The following is a 16891-nucleotide window of genomic DNA, read 5'->3' as shown; positions in this document are numbered from 1 at the left end:
AGAATCCAATTTTGCAACCGAGAGATTAATCTTCCACCGTGGTCGCCAATTGTTTATGGGTGAAAACTGTTTCTACGGTTTTTGGTAAATTTGGATGTGTGTGGATGAGAAACGAATCTAAACCCTAAACAAATGCACTGCACGGGAGTGCTTTCTGATTCGAGAGATCAATCTATACAATTCTGTCCTAAACCAAGAAATGGTCGTTCCACACTTGCTTCGGTCACAAAGTGAAGGAGATGGGGTTGATATTAGGGAGGGAAGCTAAGAAGGTGTTGATATTGTGGAGGTGTTGGCTGTTTATGACTTATATCAGAATATCGAACTGGCTTGCAATAATGTAAGCAATCAGCTCTGGGTGTTTGAATACGTTGTATCAACCCTTGATTTCTGTCTGTCTTGGAAATAGGGAGGAGAACCTATTTATACAAGTTATTAAGCACAACCCTCGTCTCTTGTAGGAAGTGGAGTGATGGAATAGTGGGGTCGTGTTAGTGTCACACGATCAGTCTTTGCCCACTTATCCCATCATTGCTAACCGTCCATGCCTCCTGACACGTTCTTGTGATGACGCATTGCACGCTGCACGTTGTAAACCGCCAGACTAATACCCCAGTAAGTATCCCCCAGTTTGTGACATGCTTGATGTCTCGAATGAGTGGATCCTAGGACCCACTGGAAGTAGCATATGGTGCTAAGTTAAATAACTAAGTTATTAAAGAAATCGATATTTATAAAATATCATGTGTATTATATGCATGTAATGCATCGAATATGATCAATATGTATGAAGCATCGCTATTTTAAGGCTTAACTGAATAAGTCGTGGATTAAGTGTCTTAAACCATCATCACGTCCAGCCATCTTCGAGTGATCATTTAGAGACCGCATGGGCGAGCCATCTCATGGACGATCACTCCATGTGGAAGAGTCACAGACGGTGATCACAGGGATGCTTCATTGTTCGTCTAGCTCTTAAACTAGGCTGTCAGGCCAAGCTAGCAAAGTTGGACGGACGAGATGGTTTATGACCCTTATTTACGATCGTTGATGGATTTTTAGGGTTTTAGGAGGTGTGCAAGCATCACTCTTATGCTTGACCGAATCCGAGCTTGGGTGCAAGTTTTGGTGGGGCCGACCAGGCATGCGTGTAGACGGCCTGCCGGTGTATACTCCCATACCTCTTTGTCTCATGAAGGTTCGATCTAGGCCACTCAATTTGACCGACAAAGGTGAGTGGTCGTGATCGATTTGCGGTAGAAATCCATTGCCGCAAAGGATTTGGAAGTCGCCTAGCATGCCACTTTCGGGTACGCGTATCGAGGTCATTGAGTCCTAGTCTTCCTAGGCCGACCAGCTCCACGCAAAGGTGGTCCCACGGTGATCATGTTGACATGCTTTGGAACTTTTAAGTCTATATCTACACCCTCCATCTAAGCTTGCGAGATGGATGGTCGTGATCGAACTGCGACAGTTATGCAGCGCCGCAAACCCTAATTAGGGTTTTAAAACAGCCACGCACACACGACTTTTACCAAACGGTTTGGCAAGTCATGCTACCTTTTTAGAAGGACCGATTGTGTGGGGCCCACGTTGGGCTGACGGTGAACGTGTGTGCACTTCTCTAATGGTCTTAGATGCAATCTAAGCCATCCAAACATGCTGGTGAAGTTGGATGGTTGTGATCAGTTTAAGACATTAGTGGAATTTTCGTGACGCTTGCAAAGCATCACACCAGCCATGTTTCGGGCATGCGATCGTGACTGCATGATCACGCCATGAGCAAACCCACCAGGTAGGGATAGAGTGGCCCCGCTAATGTGCGTGTTAGAGCCTCCTCCATATTTCATGGCGTGATCTAAGCCTTCCAATCAGATTAGTGAAGTTGGACGGTCACGATCGTTTTGAGACTGTTTTAAGCAGTCCTTCTCGTTCGAACTTTTTCCAAAAGAAGCGCGGCCACCCTATTAAGGCTGGCGCTTTCAGCATGCCGGGAAGTAAGACGTGATGTTCGACCGTCCAGGGCATAAATAGGCCCGCTGGTGGTCATCAAGGTGGTAGCCTGCTCCTGCTGAGGATCGTTTAGGATGGTTAAATCATGCGGTCAACCTGCGTGGCCGTGATCATTTCTGAGACTGATACGGTCAGTCCAGATTAAATATGCTCAATCGGGCTAATATAAGCACACCGAGGGATGTTGCCTATACGGGTATTTCGTGCATGCCTCATTATTGATACTTGGATATTCATGTTACTCTATCAAGAACAACACTCAGTCATCATGCCACACCAATAGTGAGAGTTCCCGGGAACAACACAGGAAATATTAGGCAAACCGTGCATTAATTAATAATACTAAAAATCCACAGAATATTCGGGATTGTTGCTACATGCTCCGTTCTAGGTGAATTTTGTGTACTTAATTCACAGAATATTGGGATTGTTGCCACATGCTCCATTCTAGGTGAATTAATAAAGTGAAGAAGTATTCATCACTTATCAAATATCTTTATCCTCTGCAGGATGTCAGCGTATTAAGTTTGGCCTTTACAGAGGATAAAGATATTTGCAGAGTTTTCACAATCCACCATCTACACTCAATACCCATACCAATCCAGTTTATCAGGATGATGATATTCTTTTCGAGGAACAAGGAGTTGATGGTACCAGAAGTTCAATGGATCTTCAAATGGAATGCCAATGAAATTATGGTGATGAGAGAGCAATTTATAACTCTGCAAATGACGCTGGATATTTACAGTCTTTGGTAATTTTCTAAACCCTAAATTTTTGCCCTAATTTCAAAATTCAATTTCCTGTTTCCAAATATTTCTTAGTTTTATTGTTACAATTTTACATAGACATTTATACAATGAGAATATTATCTTAGAATATCTAAGGTCTGTCTCTAAAATTCACCAAGGATCAACTTTTTCGTATTGGTTAGAAGACAATCTCCAGATTTCTTGTTTCTCTTTGAAACAAAAGTAGATTGTGAAAAAATGATTGCTATGGCTAACTCCTAACATTACTGTAACTATGTTTATATTCATAGAGTAGGATTGGCTGGTGGTTTGATTCTCATGTGGAAGGATGGAGTTCACTGTGAAATCCAAAATGTTTATAAAAATATGATTCACGCAGTAACTAGAATGTATCATAGTAAACCTGAGGTTTTAATAACTTTTATGTATGGTTCTACATATATACATATATAAGAAACAAGAGCAATGGGAATATATGACAGAAATTAGTTAGAATATTATGCAACCTTGGTTAGTAATGGGTGATCTTAATTTTCATTTGCGTGATGTTTTTGATTCTTCAAGCATGACTAGTGATGATAAATTTTTCCAAGACAAATTGAATGTTTGTGGCCTAATGGATCCTGGATATGTGGGTAGAAACTTTATTTGGTCTAGTAATAATCTTTAAGCAATCATGATTGATCTATAAGTTTTCCCCATGCTAGACTTCATCACTTAGTTCAAACTGGATCAGACCACTGTCCAATTATGCTTGTTACAGATAATACAACTAATTGTACTTGGAGACCTTTTAAGTTCTTTGCCATATGGATGAAACATTTTGCTTTTAAACACCAACTCTTTGTTGCTTGTAATGTTGATACCAATGATTCTGCTGGTTTTAAGTTAACTGCTAAGTAACAAAATACTATGAAAAGACTTTCTCACTGGAACAAAATTGAATTTGGAGACATTAATAAAAATATTAATAATCTCCAAAATCAGTTGGAATATGTTTAAAGAGAAGTTCCTTCAATTTTAACATGATAGGATAACAAACATCACCAAAAATATGGATCGCTGGTTTACCATACAAGCTGAATTCTATAAACATAAGTCAGGTGACAAATTTATAACAGATATGGACAACAATATTAAATATTTTCATAGCTTAGCTAGTAGAAGAATGTTTAGGAAAAATGTTGACAATCTACGTGATTCTAATGGTATTTGGTATAATAATAGAGAGGATATAGCTAATATTCTTGTTGCTCATTTTAGTTCTGTTAGCGATACAAATAATCCTTGTATTTATGATGAAACTTTTGATATTATACCAACCATCTTATCTGATCATCATAATGCTAGATTTACTAGAATTCTTACTAGTGATGAGGTTCATAAAACTATTAAAAGTATGACTGCCTGGAGCTCTCCAGGACCAGATGGATTTCAGGCTGGTTTTTATCAGTCCAACTGGGACATAGTAGGAAATGATGTTTTTAAAGTTGTGTAGAATTTCTTTGATACTGGATTCATGCCTACTTAGTTTAATAAAACTTACTTATCTTTGATTCCTAAGACTGATACTCCTTCTAGTCCTGTGCATTTCAGACCCATTGGTTTATGTAACACTATTTATAAAGTCATATCTCAAATCATAGCTGATAGAATAAAACCACATTTGAAACATCTCATCTCTCCATACCAAACTACTTTTTGTACCAGGGAGAGCAATCTATTATAACATAATTATGGCCCATGAGATGATTCATACCATGAAACATAAAGAGGGTCAAAGTGGTGCAATGGCTTTGAAACTTGATCTTTCTAAGGCCTTTGATAGGATTGAATGACCTTTCTTATAAGGAATCCATAAGAATTTTGATAGTTATATAGAACAATGTATCTCTACTACAAGAATCTCAGTCCTATTGAATGGTACTCCCATTGCTAGCTTCTCACCCACTAGGGAAATTAGGCAAGGGGATCCTCTCTCCCCTTACCTTTTTATTATTTGTATGAAATATCTCTGTAGACTACTGTTGCATGCTGAATCTAATCATTTAATCTCAAGTTTTAAGGCTGATAGGAATGCTAGTATTACTCATCTTATGTTTGCTGATGATATTCTAATTTTTGCAAAAGCCGATATGCATAATATTGCTAGAATTTTGAATGTGATAATTCAGTTTGGTAATTTTTCTGGTCAACTGCTTAATGTAGAGAAGTCTAGTGTTTATTTTAGTCATAACATCAGTCCCAGTGCTAAGCATCTTCTAGTCTCTGAGCTTAAAATGACCGAAATGACTGACTCTGATAAATATCTTAGAGTTACTCTCTTAATTGGTAGGATAAGACTAAAGCTTTTAATCCAATTATGCAATCCTTTGGAACTAGGATTAAATCTTGGAAAAGAAAAACAATGACCAATCAGGTAGATCTACATTAGTTAAGCATGTTTTGAATGCTCTTCCTACTCATCAAATGGATAGTTTCAAAATTCTTAAGACTTAAATAGACCAAATGGACACAATTTAAAGGCAGTTTTGATGGGAGCATCAACACAGTATAGGTATTTGTTTAATAAGTTGGAATAAATTAAGTATTCCTAAAGCTTTAGCTGGTCTTGGATTTAGAAATCTTGAAATGTTTAATCTGTTCCTTCTTACTAAAATGGATTTGCAAGCCTGTACTGATGAAAGCTCCCTTTGTATGGTTCAGGTAGCCCAGAAATACTTTATATGGTCTGTTAGATGTGGCACTAAAATCAATATTTGGCTAGATAGTTGGATTATAGGTATTAATAGTCCACTTGTCCCAGTTGTGGGCCTTTCTAGCATTGATTCATATACTTTTGTTTGTGATCTTTTCATACCAGGCACTGTTTAATCATGAAACAACTAAAATTTTGAATATGCATGTGTCTATTATAGGTGAAGACTACCTAATATGGGAACCTGATAGAAGTGGAAAATTTACTATCAAAAGTGCCTATAATACTTTGTGCTCTGAATATGTAAAAAATGCTATCAGTGAAGATAATATACCTAGAACTGTTTGGAAACTGATAAAAATTGAGTTCTTATCACGTCCAGTAGGAACGATTGCTTTTGCAGACAAGGGAAACAAGGTAATAAACAAGATGTCTATTGAATTTTCAATGCAAATAAAGGACCTGACAGACTCTATATATAGATTCAAAAGAAAGACTGATCATCATATAACTCCTAAACTTATTCCTGAAGTTATCGAACTCCTTGGTGGATTGAAAAGCTCTTTGGAGAAAAACATTCCAAGGATTTCTAACTCAAATAAAACACCAAAACATAAAATACTGAAACATAAATACCACCAACTTATAGTGTTGCTGTGAAAAAACTAAACCGTGACAAAACTGGGTTCTATCATTCCACCCCCATTAGAAACTTCCTTGTCCTCAAGGTACAGTAATGACACAATCATCTTTCTGTCGTCATCTTCTATTGGTTCAGGTAAGTCAGTATAAATCTTTGAATTAGGTAATAGAGCTTGCTTAAGATAAGAAACGTGAAAGACTGGATGGATTCGGGACTTACTAGGTAACTCCAGCTCATAGGCAACCTTGCCAATTATTTGCAATACCTTAAATGGACCGTAATACTTTGCTGCAAGATTTTGATTACCTCTTCTAACTGTTGACTATTGTCGATATATTTGCAACTTCCAGTATACATAATCTCCTACCTAGCATCATCTATTTTCTTCATTCTATGTTGTGCAACGCTTAGGTTCTCCTTGAGTGACAACAAAATTTGATATCTCCGCAATAATGCCTCTGCAACCGGTGTACTTATTGCTTCTCTAGGGGTGTAATGGTGCATAACTGGAGGAGGTATGCCATATAATGCCTCAAATGGGGTCATGCAGGCAGATGTATGCCCCGAATCCATGCCCATTGGCATCTGTTTCAATAAAAAAACTCTGATTAAAATTTGGGAGTGCTAGAACCGGCGTTGTTGTCATGGCCTTTTTAAGGGACACGAATGCATTTTCCGCCTCATCGGACCAGACGAAGTTGTCTTTCTTCAATAACTGAGTTAAAAGATGCGATATCGAACCATAAATTTTTATAAACTGTTAATCCCAAGAATCCATGGAGACTCTTCACTGTTTTTGGCGTTGGCCAATTCTGCGTAATCTCAATTTTGGAGGGATCAGCTGCAACCCTTTTAGATGTGATGATATGCCCAAGATATTCAGTGCTCTCCCTTCCGAATGAGCATTTACTAAGTTTCACCACAAGTTGATTTTCTAATAAAATCTGAATACAGTTTCAAGATGTTGCAAATGCTCCGCCCAAGTTCGACTGTAAATAAAAATATCATCGAAAAACACCAACACAAACTTTCGTAAATGTGGTCGAAAGATCTCATTCATTAGGTGTTGAAACGTTGATGGTGCATTAGTTAAACTGAACGGCATTACCGAAAATTCATAATGCCCGTCATGAGTGCGAGAGGCAGTTTTGAATATGTCTTCATCATACATCCTAATTTGCTGCTAACCGGAACACATGTCTAAATTAGAAAAATAGCTAGACCCATGCAATTCGTCAAGAATCTCATCGATAATAGGTATATGAAACTTATCTTTAACGGTTACTTGTTTGAGAGAGCGATAGTTGATGCACATCCACCACGTTCCATCCTTGTTCTTGACCAAGAGGACTGGTGATGAGAAGGGACTTGTGCTTGGTCTAATCAAACCTGCATCCAAAAGCTCCTGAACTGGTCATTAAATTTCATCTTTTTGACAGTGCGCATAGCGGTATGGTCGTACATTCACCGGTTTATCTCCTGATATCAACGGTATATTATGGTCATGAGCTCTCTTTGGTGGTAACTTGGTGGGCGTTGTAATTACTGGAGTGTAATGATCAATTAATTGTGTAATCTCACTTGGTAACAAGGACGTTGTCAGACTTGCTTCCATGTTTTGAACACGACAAACTAAGGATGGAGTTCCTTGTTTGATTAGCTTTTCCATTGTGTGCATCAAAGCTAGTTGGTTAGCCTTAGTTGGACGTCCCAACAGTAGTATATTTTGGTCGCCCACCTTGAAATCCATCGTTAAGTTTTTAAAATCCCACCGAATTGGTCCTAAAGTTTGAATCTACTGCGCTCCTAGAACCATGTCACAACCACCTAACGCCAACACATGGAAGTCGCTCACAAAAGGAGTATTTTGAAGACGAAATTCCAAGTTTTGGCACTGCCTCAGATATGAAATCTGAGACCCGATAACAATCATCACTTCAAACCCTTCATCTTCAACCATCTCAATATCCAACTGTTTTGGAATGGTCGGATCCATAAAATTGTGGGTACTTCCCGAATCGACAAGAATTGTGACCCTGGATTTCTTAACTTGACCCACAATTCGCATGATTTGTGGAGTCACTGATCCTGCTAAGGCATGCATGGATATTTCCGGTGTGAGTTTTTCTTCTGCATCCCATGTATTAACCTCGTCTTATTCGTCGACGTCCTCTTCACCTTCCATCAGGAATAATGTCTTTTACTTACATCGATGACCTTGAAACCATCTTTCATCGCAGTTATAACACAACTGTTTCTTATGTCTTTCCTCAGCCTCTTCTGTGGTAAGCCGTTTGATTGGAGGAATAAGATTAGTCTTAGTTTTTGGTGTTGTAGTTGTAGTATTAGGTCGCATTGCAGGTATTGAAGCTTGTTGTCTTATGTTAACTTTTTCGTACTGCAAATGAGCTAGGTCGATAGTCTCAACTAAAGACTCTGGACTTAACGCTTGTACTTTTAATCTGACCTCAGGTTTCAACCCACCCACATGACTAACCAAAAAAGTCTCTGGGATATCTCTTAACAAATTTGAAAGCCGTTCGAATTCTAATTGATATTCTCCGATAGAATTAAAGCCTGCTTGGCTGATTTTGGCTAGAGCCGCTGCTAGGTCATCATATTTAGTGCGTCTAAATCGTGTCAGAAAAGATGCAGAGAACCCTTCCCAGTTAGGTTTGGGAGAAATCTTTTTCATCCACTTAAACCATTGTAACGCCTTCCCATCAAGAATATTCCTGCCAACTGCACCTGCACCTGCTTTGCTGGTGGTATTTCATAAAACTGAAATTACAATTCAACTCGATATAACCAACCTTCAGGATTAGTACCCTCAAATCACGGAAAAATCACCTTTCCATCATTCTTAGGTGTATTACGAGCTCCACTGTTTGATGCTGCGTCTTTCTCCAACAACTTCTCCAATTGTTTCGTCAATCAGTGGCTTGATGTAGCCATCGCAGTAACCTGAGTTGTTAATTGCTCCATGAATTTCTCTTCTGTTTGCGGGTTTTGGTCATACAAGGAGCGAAACCGCTCTGATACAAATGATAAGAACTGAGTTCTTATCACGGCCAGCAGGAATGATTGCTTTTGCAGACAAGGGAAACGAGGTAATAAACAAGATGTCTATTGAATTTTCGATGCAAATAAAGGACCTGACAGACTCTGTATATAGATTCCAAAGTAAGACTGATCCTAATAGAACCCCTAAACTTATTCCTGAAGTTATCAGACTCCTTGGTGGATTAAAAAACTCTTTCGAGAAAAACCTTCCAAGGAATTATAACTCAAATAAAAGACTGAACATGAAAACTACTAGACCCTTAATACCACCAACTTATAGTGTTGTTGTGACGAAACTAAACCGTGACAGAACTAGGTTCTATCAGAAACATCTATAGCATATTAAAGTTCCACATCGTGTCCAGTTGTCTAAAGGATATTGTTCCTACTAGAGCCAGAGAATTTCTAACTATAAGCCTGAAATTGACTTACATTGTTGTTTCTGTAATCATAGTTTAGAAACAACTGAGCATCTTTTCTTAGAATGTGACTATGCTAGAACTATTTTGACTTCTCTTGGTGTTAACATTACTGAAACAACTGAGCATCCTTTCTTAGAATGTGACTATGCTGAATTTGGAGCTGAACAAATGGAATGTAAAGCTCTATTGATGGAAATGGAATGGATGGAGTCTCTGGGTTTCAATCAAGTGATATTTGAATTGTATTGTGAAAATATAATAAAATTACTTATAATAATGATGAATTACTAGTTCACTGGGTCAATCATAATTTACTCACTTCTATCAAAGAACAATTTTTAAATAATAAATTTTGGTTTTGTAAAACAGTCCATAGGACTAGGAATAATGTAGCTCACAATCTAACAAAAAAAAAAGCCAGAGAGCAAGCAGTCTATTTTTGTTATTATGGTAACCATCCTGCTGACACTGCTAAGTGGATTGAGGAAGATTTTGTAATCATCATTGACAATCGGAAATGATATTTACAGCTCCCTTCACAGCTCTATTTAGCACTCAATGCTAGGTGTTGAGAGGGTATTGATTCAGGGTTGTTAAGGAGGGGGTCCATGGATGGGTAAAAGGATTCACCATTTGATAGATGTGGGGTTTGGATGTTGTTGAGATGTGAGTAATGTGTTGTTATAGAGCTGTGAATATCATTTCCGATTGACAATTGATCAATAAATTCTTTTTAGTATCAAAAATAAAATAAATAATAACGAGATTTCTTAATAGCAAGGACACTTATCCACATGAGAACAAGTAGGGATTTCTGTTGGGGTTTCGGGATCTCTCTACTTCCACCAAGGATTTGTACTGCAGTACATATTTTCATTTTGCAGTGGGCATCGAACTCAGGCCCTGCCCCGATTGGCAGTGGGCATCATGTCAAATACTTTCATCCGAAAGAAGGCAAGCCAAAATCCGAGTTTGTTTAGAAAATGAAGATATGCAGGTTCACAATAAAAAAATCAAGCTTGTTTAAATTAACCAAGTAGGTCTCAAAAGTTTATAGTGCTCTGAGCAAAGGCGAAGGCAAAAACAAAAGCAAACTCTAGAGAATCCAAGTTTACATTATGCTCAAGCAAGCCAATTAGACATTTTTTTTTACTACGGAAGCTTTTTGGAAAAAAGAAAAGGAGACTAAAACAGTGATGAATACAAAGTTTATTTCCTGATATAACAGATTCCCACCTTCATATATTCCATTTCAAACAATACCAAATGAAGGAGGAAAAAGAACAAAGAACCAAAACAAAAAAAAAGGAGAAAAACTACAAAAATCCATAACTATCAAACAATTCATGCAAAGATGTTTTACATTATCGTTATCTATATATACTTATGATTAAGCTACTAATTAACACTCACAAGCTTCTAGTTCTGCAAATATGCATTGTCCATCTTCGAACCGCAATATATTTCCGATTCTTCTTCTCCTTTGTAGCTTGGCTTTACTCAGCATCTCTGTGATTAATTATTTGTTTTCTCTTTCTTCTCTTCTAACATTTTGTAACAATTGATGACCTAGTAGTATTCACAAGAGATTTCCTGTCTTTGTTGTGAAGCATGTGAAGAAAGCAATTCCCCTCCTCGGCATGAAAGAATAAGTGACAAACCAAACCAACTATTTCGTGTAACTTCATCCCTTATAGCAAGCTACCACACTAATTAACTGATAAAATCTGAGACTAAATATTGTTGTCGCTGAAGATAAAGATATAGACAAGTTACAGACGAATACCAAAGGTAACTTTTCTCTGACAACGTATTGGTTCGATTAGAGCTGGCTAAGAGTTGGGGACGAATGTGCCAACGTAACCAAATCCCATGACGAAGAAAGCTACTGCTTGGAAATATAGGTATACCCAGTAATTATTCTTCCCATATGAGTAGTCATAACAAGCGACAAAGAAAAGGAATGCTCCCACTCCAAGCTCTGTCAAGTGGAGCCTTTTGATGTTTCAATGTCAAAAAAAGAAGAAGATCAGATACATATAGGGTAGTATATACTCCCTCTTAACCCAACCGAAGGACACGTCTAGTTAGACTTGTAAGGACAGCATATCAGGCTTGCTATGAAATACACGAAGAATTCAAATACAAGTAGATAATGTTACCTTTCTCCAATCTTGCTGAATCGAGGTTTCTTAGTTGCTTTAGGTCCTGGTTTGGTGGCCTTTGTAACATCTCCAAGTTTATCAGTCACAACCCATTCATTCACTCTTCCCGTTTCAAATAGACCGATAAAACATGCTTTACTCCGGTGCAGAGACATAACATTCTCAAAGAGAATCCAAAAGACTAGTAAATGCACAGACCTGCATGATTGAAAGAAGCAAATCAGATGATTGGTCGATTTGTATGTTAACTCTCGCCATTCTCTAAAAATAACGTTACTTTGAGTGATTGGCATACCTTGGAGTTCCAACAGCATTAAGAATGGTAATGATGGAAGGAATATAAACTAAACCCCACATAGGAATATGGACTTCAGGAACCAATACTGTCCCGGGAATTACAATGCAGTAAAAGACGAACGTAACAATGTGAGCTATGATCTTTCGAACAAAGAAGAAACTGTAGATAACATAGAACTTCTTCCATAGAGTAACTTTCTGCAATTGAAAAGCAAATAAGCAAATTTCTCATATTTTTCGATTGCAAAACGAATGACGCAAAGTAGAAGAAAGCCAAACCCAAACTGACCTTATTCCTCACAATTTCCATGACCATTTTCCTGAAAAGATTAGCTGGACCACAGGACCATCGATGTTGCTGAAAACGGTATGCTTTGAAGGTACTTGGCAATTCACTTTTCACCTATACAATTAAATTCAGTTGAAATTTCTTTGTATATGTTGCAATATCCTGTACTATCAAATTTAAACTCCTATTGAGTGTGACTGCGATTGTTAACGTACATGAAGATCACCAATGTAAAGGAACTTAAATCCCTTGAGACCTGCACGAACAGCTAGATCCATATCCTCAACTGTGGTTCTACCATTCCAGCCACCAGCTTCTTCAATTGCGGAAATTCTCCATACTCCAGCAGTTCCTGTATTGTAACCGAACTGGGCGAGGTCAGAAATGTACAAGTTGCAGTTGCTAATAACATTAGCAAATAAGGATTGAGATTAAACACGCAGAATATGCACAGCACAACGTGTCACCATTTCTCTTATTTACCATTAAATCCGAAGAAAGCATAAGTAGATGATCCAACTTCTTGTTCAACTGTAAAATGATAATCCAGCGACATTTCTTGCATTCTCGTCATTAGACATTCATCGGAATTAACTGCAAAACCAACCGGAATACCACATGTCAGCTAACAGAGTTCAACTGACAATTAAGAAAACAGCAAACAAAGTCGGTGATGGAATCAGCACTTAAACCGGTATAATATGCACATGGATTGTTCAAAAAGAAGACAAAACTTACCATCCGTAATGGATAAAGTTGTTCTCATTGAGATGGGACTATACAGTAAGAAAATCAACTTTTACTTCTGAAATTGACTGAAATTTTGTCACCCAGAAATCCAGATTTCAAACAACAATAAAAAATCGAAGGACAATTTTTGCTGGTAAGCCCAGAAATGACTAGAGGGTATTTTCGTTTTTATTCGCTCTGATAGTTCAGACAGGCTCGGAGTCCTAGATAAGTACTTAAACTACTTTTTACTAAATAAAGACAAATGAGAAAAAGTTAAAAGTAAGTCTGAAATTGTTGGTGACAGGTGGAAGAACTTCAGTAGTGGAAGTAGGTTTTGTTTTGGGACCTCATTTTGTATGAAACTGAAAGAAACATCTCACTGATCTCAAAATGGAAGCAAAACCAAACCCCACCGACACTCGAAAATGAATAAGCGATTAATAGGGACATTAGGCCTGATCGTTTGCTGTTTGAGACACTATTAATTACTCCTTCCGACCCACTATTAAGTGATCTGGTTTAAGTTTGCACAATTTTTAAGATAAGCAAGAAAAAAGAGTATATTTAAATATTTTTAATAATTATATCCTTATAGATAATAATTAGTGAAATTTTGAAATGATTTATCTATCAAATTACATCACGGATGTTCGCAAACTCCATATCATTGAAAAGCATTTTAAAACACCTATGTAACGAATATAAACATGTCTATCAAATTATGCATATTTCTTATAATCAATTAAAAGGATAATTTTAGAAATATCTCTTGTTCAGTGATATAGGTCACTTAATGGTGGGACAAAATCTAAAAATAAATAGGTCATTTAATGGTGGTTGGAGGGAGTAATACAGAGATGGGATTCAGCAAATTACCGAAAGTCCAGCGAGCTTGAACAAGAGCAATTTCAGGATTATGATGAAGGAAAGGGATAGTTCTCCATAAGTAATCAGGTTCAGGTTGGAAATCAGCATCAAAGATGGCAACATAATCACAATGCTTAACGTAACTACGTTTCATTCCTTCTTTAAGTGCACCGGATTTATACCCAAGCCGATTATCTCTGATTTCGTATATGATGTTAATTCCTTTGCTTTGCCATCTTTTACATTCTAGCTCAACCAAATCCTGCACATTAAAAAAAAGAAGCAAACACAGAAATTGAATTGAAAATCAGCTTTTCGTTTTCAATTTATTTTGATTTTGAAGTTATGGGTATGGACAAAGAGATCTTCTTAGATAGAACGAAAAGGTTGAAACGAATGAGACCTAATGCCCAGAAAACAGACAAATTTTAGGAAGAAAATGTGATTTTGTAGGTTTTTGATTGAGAGATGTTAGAGTTTGACTTGCAATAATTAATACTGTAATCATCAACACTCTGGCAACCGCAAGAACACAATCAGAGAAACTCAGAAAGAAAAAAAAAACTTATAAATTCGGATTAAAAAAGTAAAAAAAAAAAGTAGTTAAATTAAACTAAACGTTTTACCTTAATGGCTGGATCTGTAGAATCATCAAGAACTTGAATGATTATCCGATCAGCAGGCCATGACAGACCACATGCAGCACCAATAGATAACTGATAAACCTGCATTATATTCATAAAAATATTCAAAACTGATTTCGGAACAGAGTAAAACAGAGGAAGTAAAAGGAAAAATATGCATTAATGGCGAAGATGATTGATTGATCGATTACCTCTTTTTCGTTGAACATTGGGATTTGAATAAGAACCATTGGGTAAGCTGAACTGCCTAATTCGATATCATCTCGAATGGGTTGATATTTATAACGTTTATCAATCTTCTTACCAAATATTTTAACAAGAACAATAACAACACCCATATAAAGCCTTTCGATGAATAACATGAGTGACATTGCTAAACATAAGAACACCATTATATTCAGTATGGGTATAAACAACGGTGCTTTGAGCATTTGAAATATGAATCCAAATTGTGCTGCTATGTCATTTGCAGTTCCTTCAAACCCCTCTGGTATAAACCTCGATGAAGTTGATTCAATCTCCATTTCTCACTCTACAAACACCACCCACAGTGAAGGAAACAGAGGAATGGCACGAATGAAAGAAAACCCAGTTAACCCAGAAACAGGAAAACAATGGGGGCAGTGAGGAAATCTTAGCAGATCTGCATGAGCTTAAAGTAGTTGGAAAAAAAAGGTAGTATAATATAAGCTTTGAGAGAAAGAATCTCTTTCTGTTTCTTTACTCTCTGTAAATTAAAAGCTTCTGAAATAAGCAAATGCTGCTCAAGAGCTGGACTAGTGTCAGTAGTTCAAGCTCTTCAACACCATTATTGAGTTAGACCCACTCACTCACTTGCTCAAATAATCAACACTGAAGATTTAACGAAATACCAAACACAGATCTCACTCTCTATTTAATCAGAAAAACAACTTAAAACACAAGCATTCTATTATAAAGAGAACAAACTGAACAATACCAAATATCTCCTTGGTTTTTTTTCCTCTTTGAATCTATTTTTATCTGATTAAAAACTCAAGGTCTTTAACTTTGGTTGCTCTAATTCAAGAAAAGTATATATAAAAAAAAAAGATACAGAGATAATGTGGCATAAAGAGAATTTATAACCCTCACTTGGTTTTCTGCTGGTTGGTATGCTTTTAATTACTTGTGCAGTTCTTCTTCTCTCTCACTCTCTCTGAAAAGCACACGAGCACCAACCGATCACACATTATTACCCACAACTGTGAGTGAAATGAGACGTTGTGAACAGGTGAAGAGATGAAGAAAGAAACCAAACAGATTTTATTTTATTTTACTACAGTATTGACCTGACCCATACCCGCCTGGGCATTGGAGTGATGCTGATACCGAACAGCTGAACAGCTCTATAGAGACTGAACCTTTTTAGGTTTGCCTTATATGTAGTTTGTGTGCTGTTTTATCATTCAACAAATATAGCTATTGTCTCGTTCCACGCTGAACCTATGAAGCACGAGTCTATGGCCTAGAGTTGGAATCTCTCGTCTTTTTGGTTTTCCCTGTTACTACCGAAGGCTAAATCTTCCTACTTCTTACCTTCCACACAATTTTGTATTTAAAATTCTATAGTAGTTTCGGGTTGATCAATTTTCTTTTAATTACTTTTCCATTTTTTTTAATTTTTAAATTTTTAATTTTATTTTATTAATAGATAAAGAATATTACATTAACTATTTGGAAGTCAAACAAGCTAAGCTCCAACAATATACTACTATATTAATTGAACAGGTTGTCACCTACCAGCGAACCTCATGGGTAATCTAATCAAGGGAATCAAAGCGGATGGGGATTGAGATTGTGTCACAAGGAGGCAAGCTAATTCTACCTTCCATGTTAACTCCTGCAATATTATGCCATTGGGGGCTCGAACCTGGGACCTCCTGGAACGTATAAAACTTTGGGAAACGGGGATGACCAACTGAACTAGGTGCCCATTCAAAAATTCTATTACCACTTCCAAAATTCTAGTCAATTTGATGGTAATGTTGGGGACTATTATACGAACACCCGGGAGGGGGTTGAGCTACGCTCTTGTGGTGCTAGATCATTTTGTATCTAACACCACTATGGCCAACCATTTGGCTCTCTGTGACATCAGCAAATTGTGAGATAATCATAGTTATTTTTTCGTTTTTTAGGTGATATTTTCCGGTCGGTTTTTTGGCTATTGTATCTTCATGCTAATATTGGTTGAAAACAGATTCAAATGTGTACATGTTCTCTCTGATCTTGGATTAAAACTTTTTTTTAAAATTGACCAAAAGAAACAACAAATGCATTTTTTT

General features: G+C 37.1%; 1 protein-coding gene across 1 annotated transcript; it reads right to left on the bottom strand.

Moving 5' to 3' along the window:
• Positions 1-10784: 10784 nt before the first annotated feature.
• LOC113298780 (glucomannan 4-beta-mannosyltransferase 9-like) lies at positions 10785-15647 on the bottom strand. The gene is made up of 9 exons (XM_026547606.1): positions 14777-15647; positions 14568-14666; positions 13951-14203; positions 12826-12936; positions 12558-12694; positions 12343-12456; positions 12052-12251; positions 11754-11954; positions 10785-11586 (listed from the first exon to the last, which is right to left on the bottom strand). The coding sequence occupies exons 1-9, from the start codon at positions 15107-15109 to the stop codon at positions 11424-11426; spliced, it is 1611 nt and encodes a 536-aa protein (XP_026403391.1). The 5' UTR covers positions 15110-15647; the 3' UTR covers positions 10785-11423.
• Positions 15648-16891: the final 1244 nt, after the last annotated feature.

Source organism: Papaver somniferum, chromosome 7 (genome assembly GCF_003573695.1).
Source record: "Papaver somniferum cultivar HN1 chromosome 7, ASM357369v1, whole genome shotgun sequence".
NCBI lineage: Eukaryota > Viridiplantae > Streptophyta > Magnoliopsida > Ranunculales > Papaveraceae > Papaver > Papaver somniferum.
The sequence above is the reverse complement of the archived record's forward strand: the minus strand, read 5'-3'. Positions and strand labels throughout refer to the sequence as shown.

What these genes read in the sequence shown, in the direction of transcription:
- LOC113298780 (XM_026547606.1), bottom strand. Translation starts at nt 15,109, where the DNA reads ATGGAGATTGAATCAACTTCATCGAGGTTTATACCAGAGGGGTTTGAA. An exon ending in TGGAAATTGTGAGGAATAAG is followed by an intron (nt 12,252 to 12,342) that starts GTCAGTTTGGGT and finishes TTTCAATTGCAG; the next exon opens with AAAGTTACTCTATGGAAGAA. An exon ending in TTCAGCAAGATTGGAGAAAG is followed by an intron (nt 11,587 to 11,753) that starts GTAACATTATCT and finishes AAACATCAAAAG; the next exon opens with GCTCCACTTGACAGAGCTTG.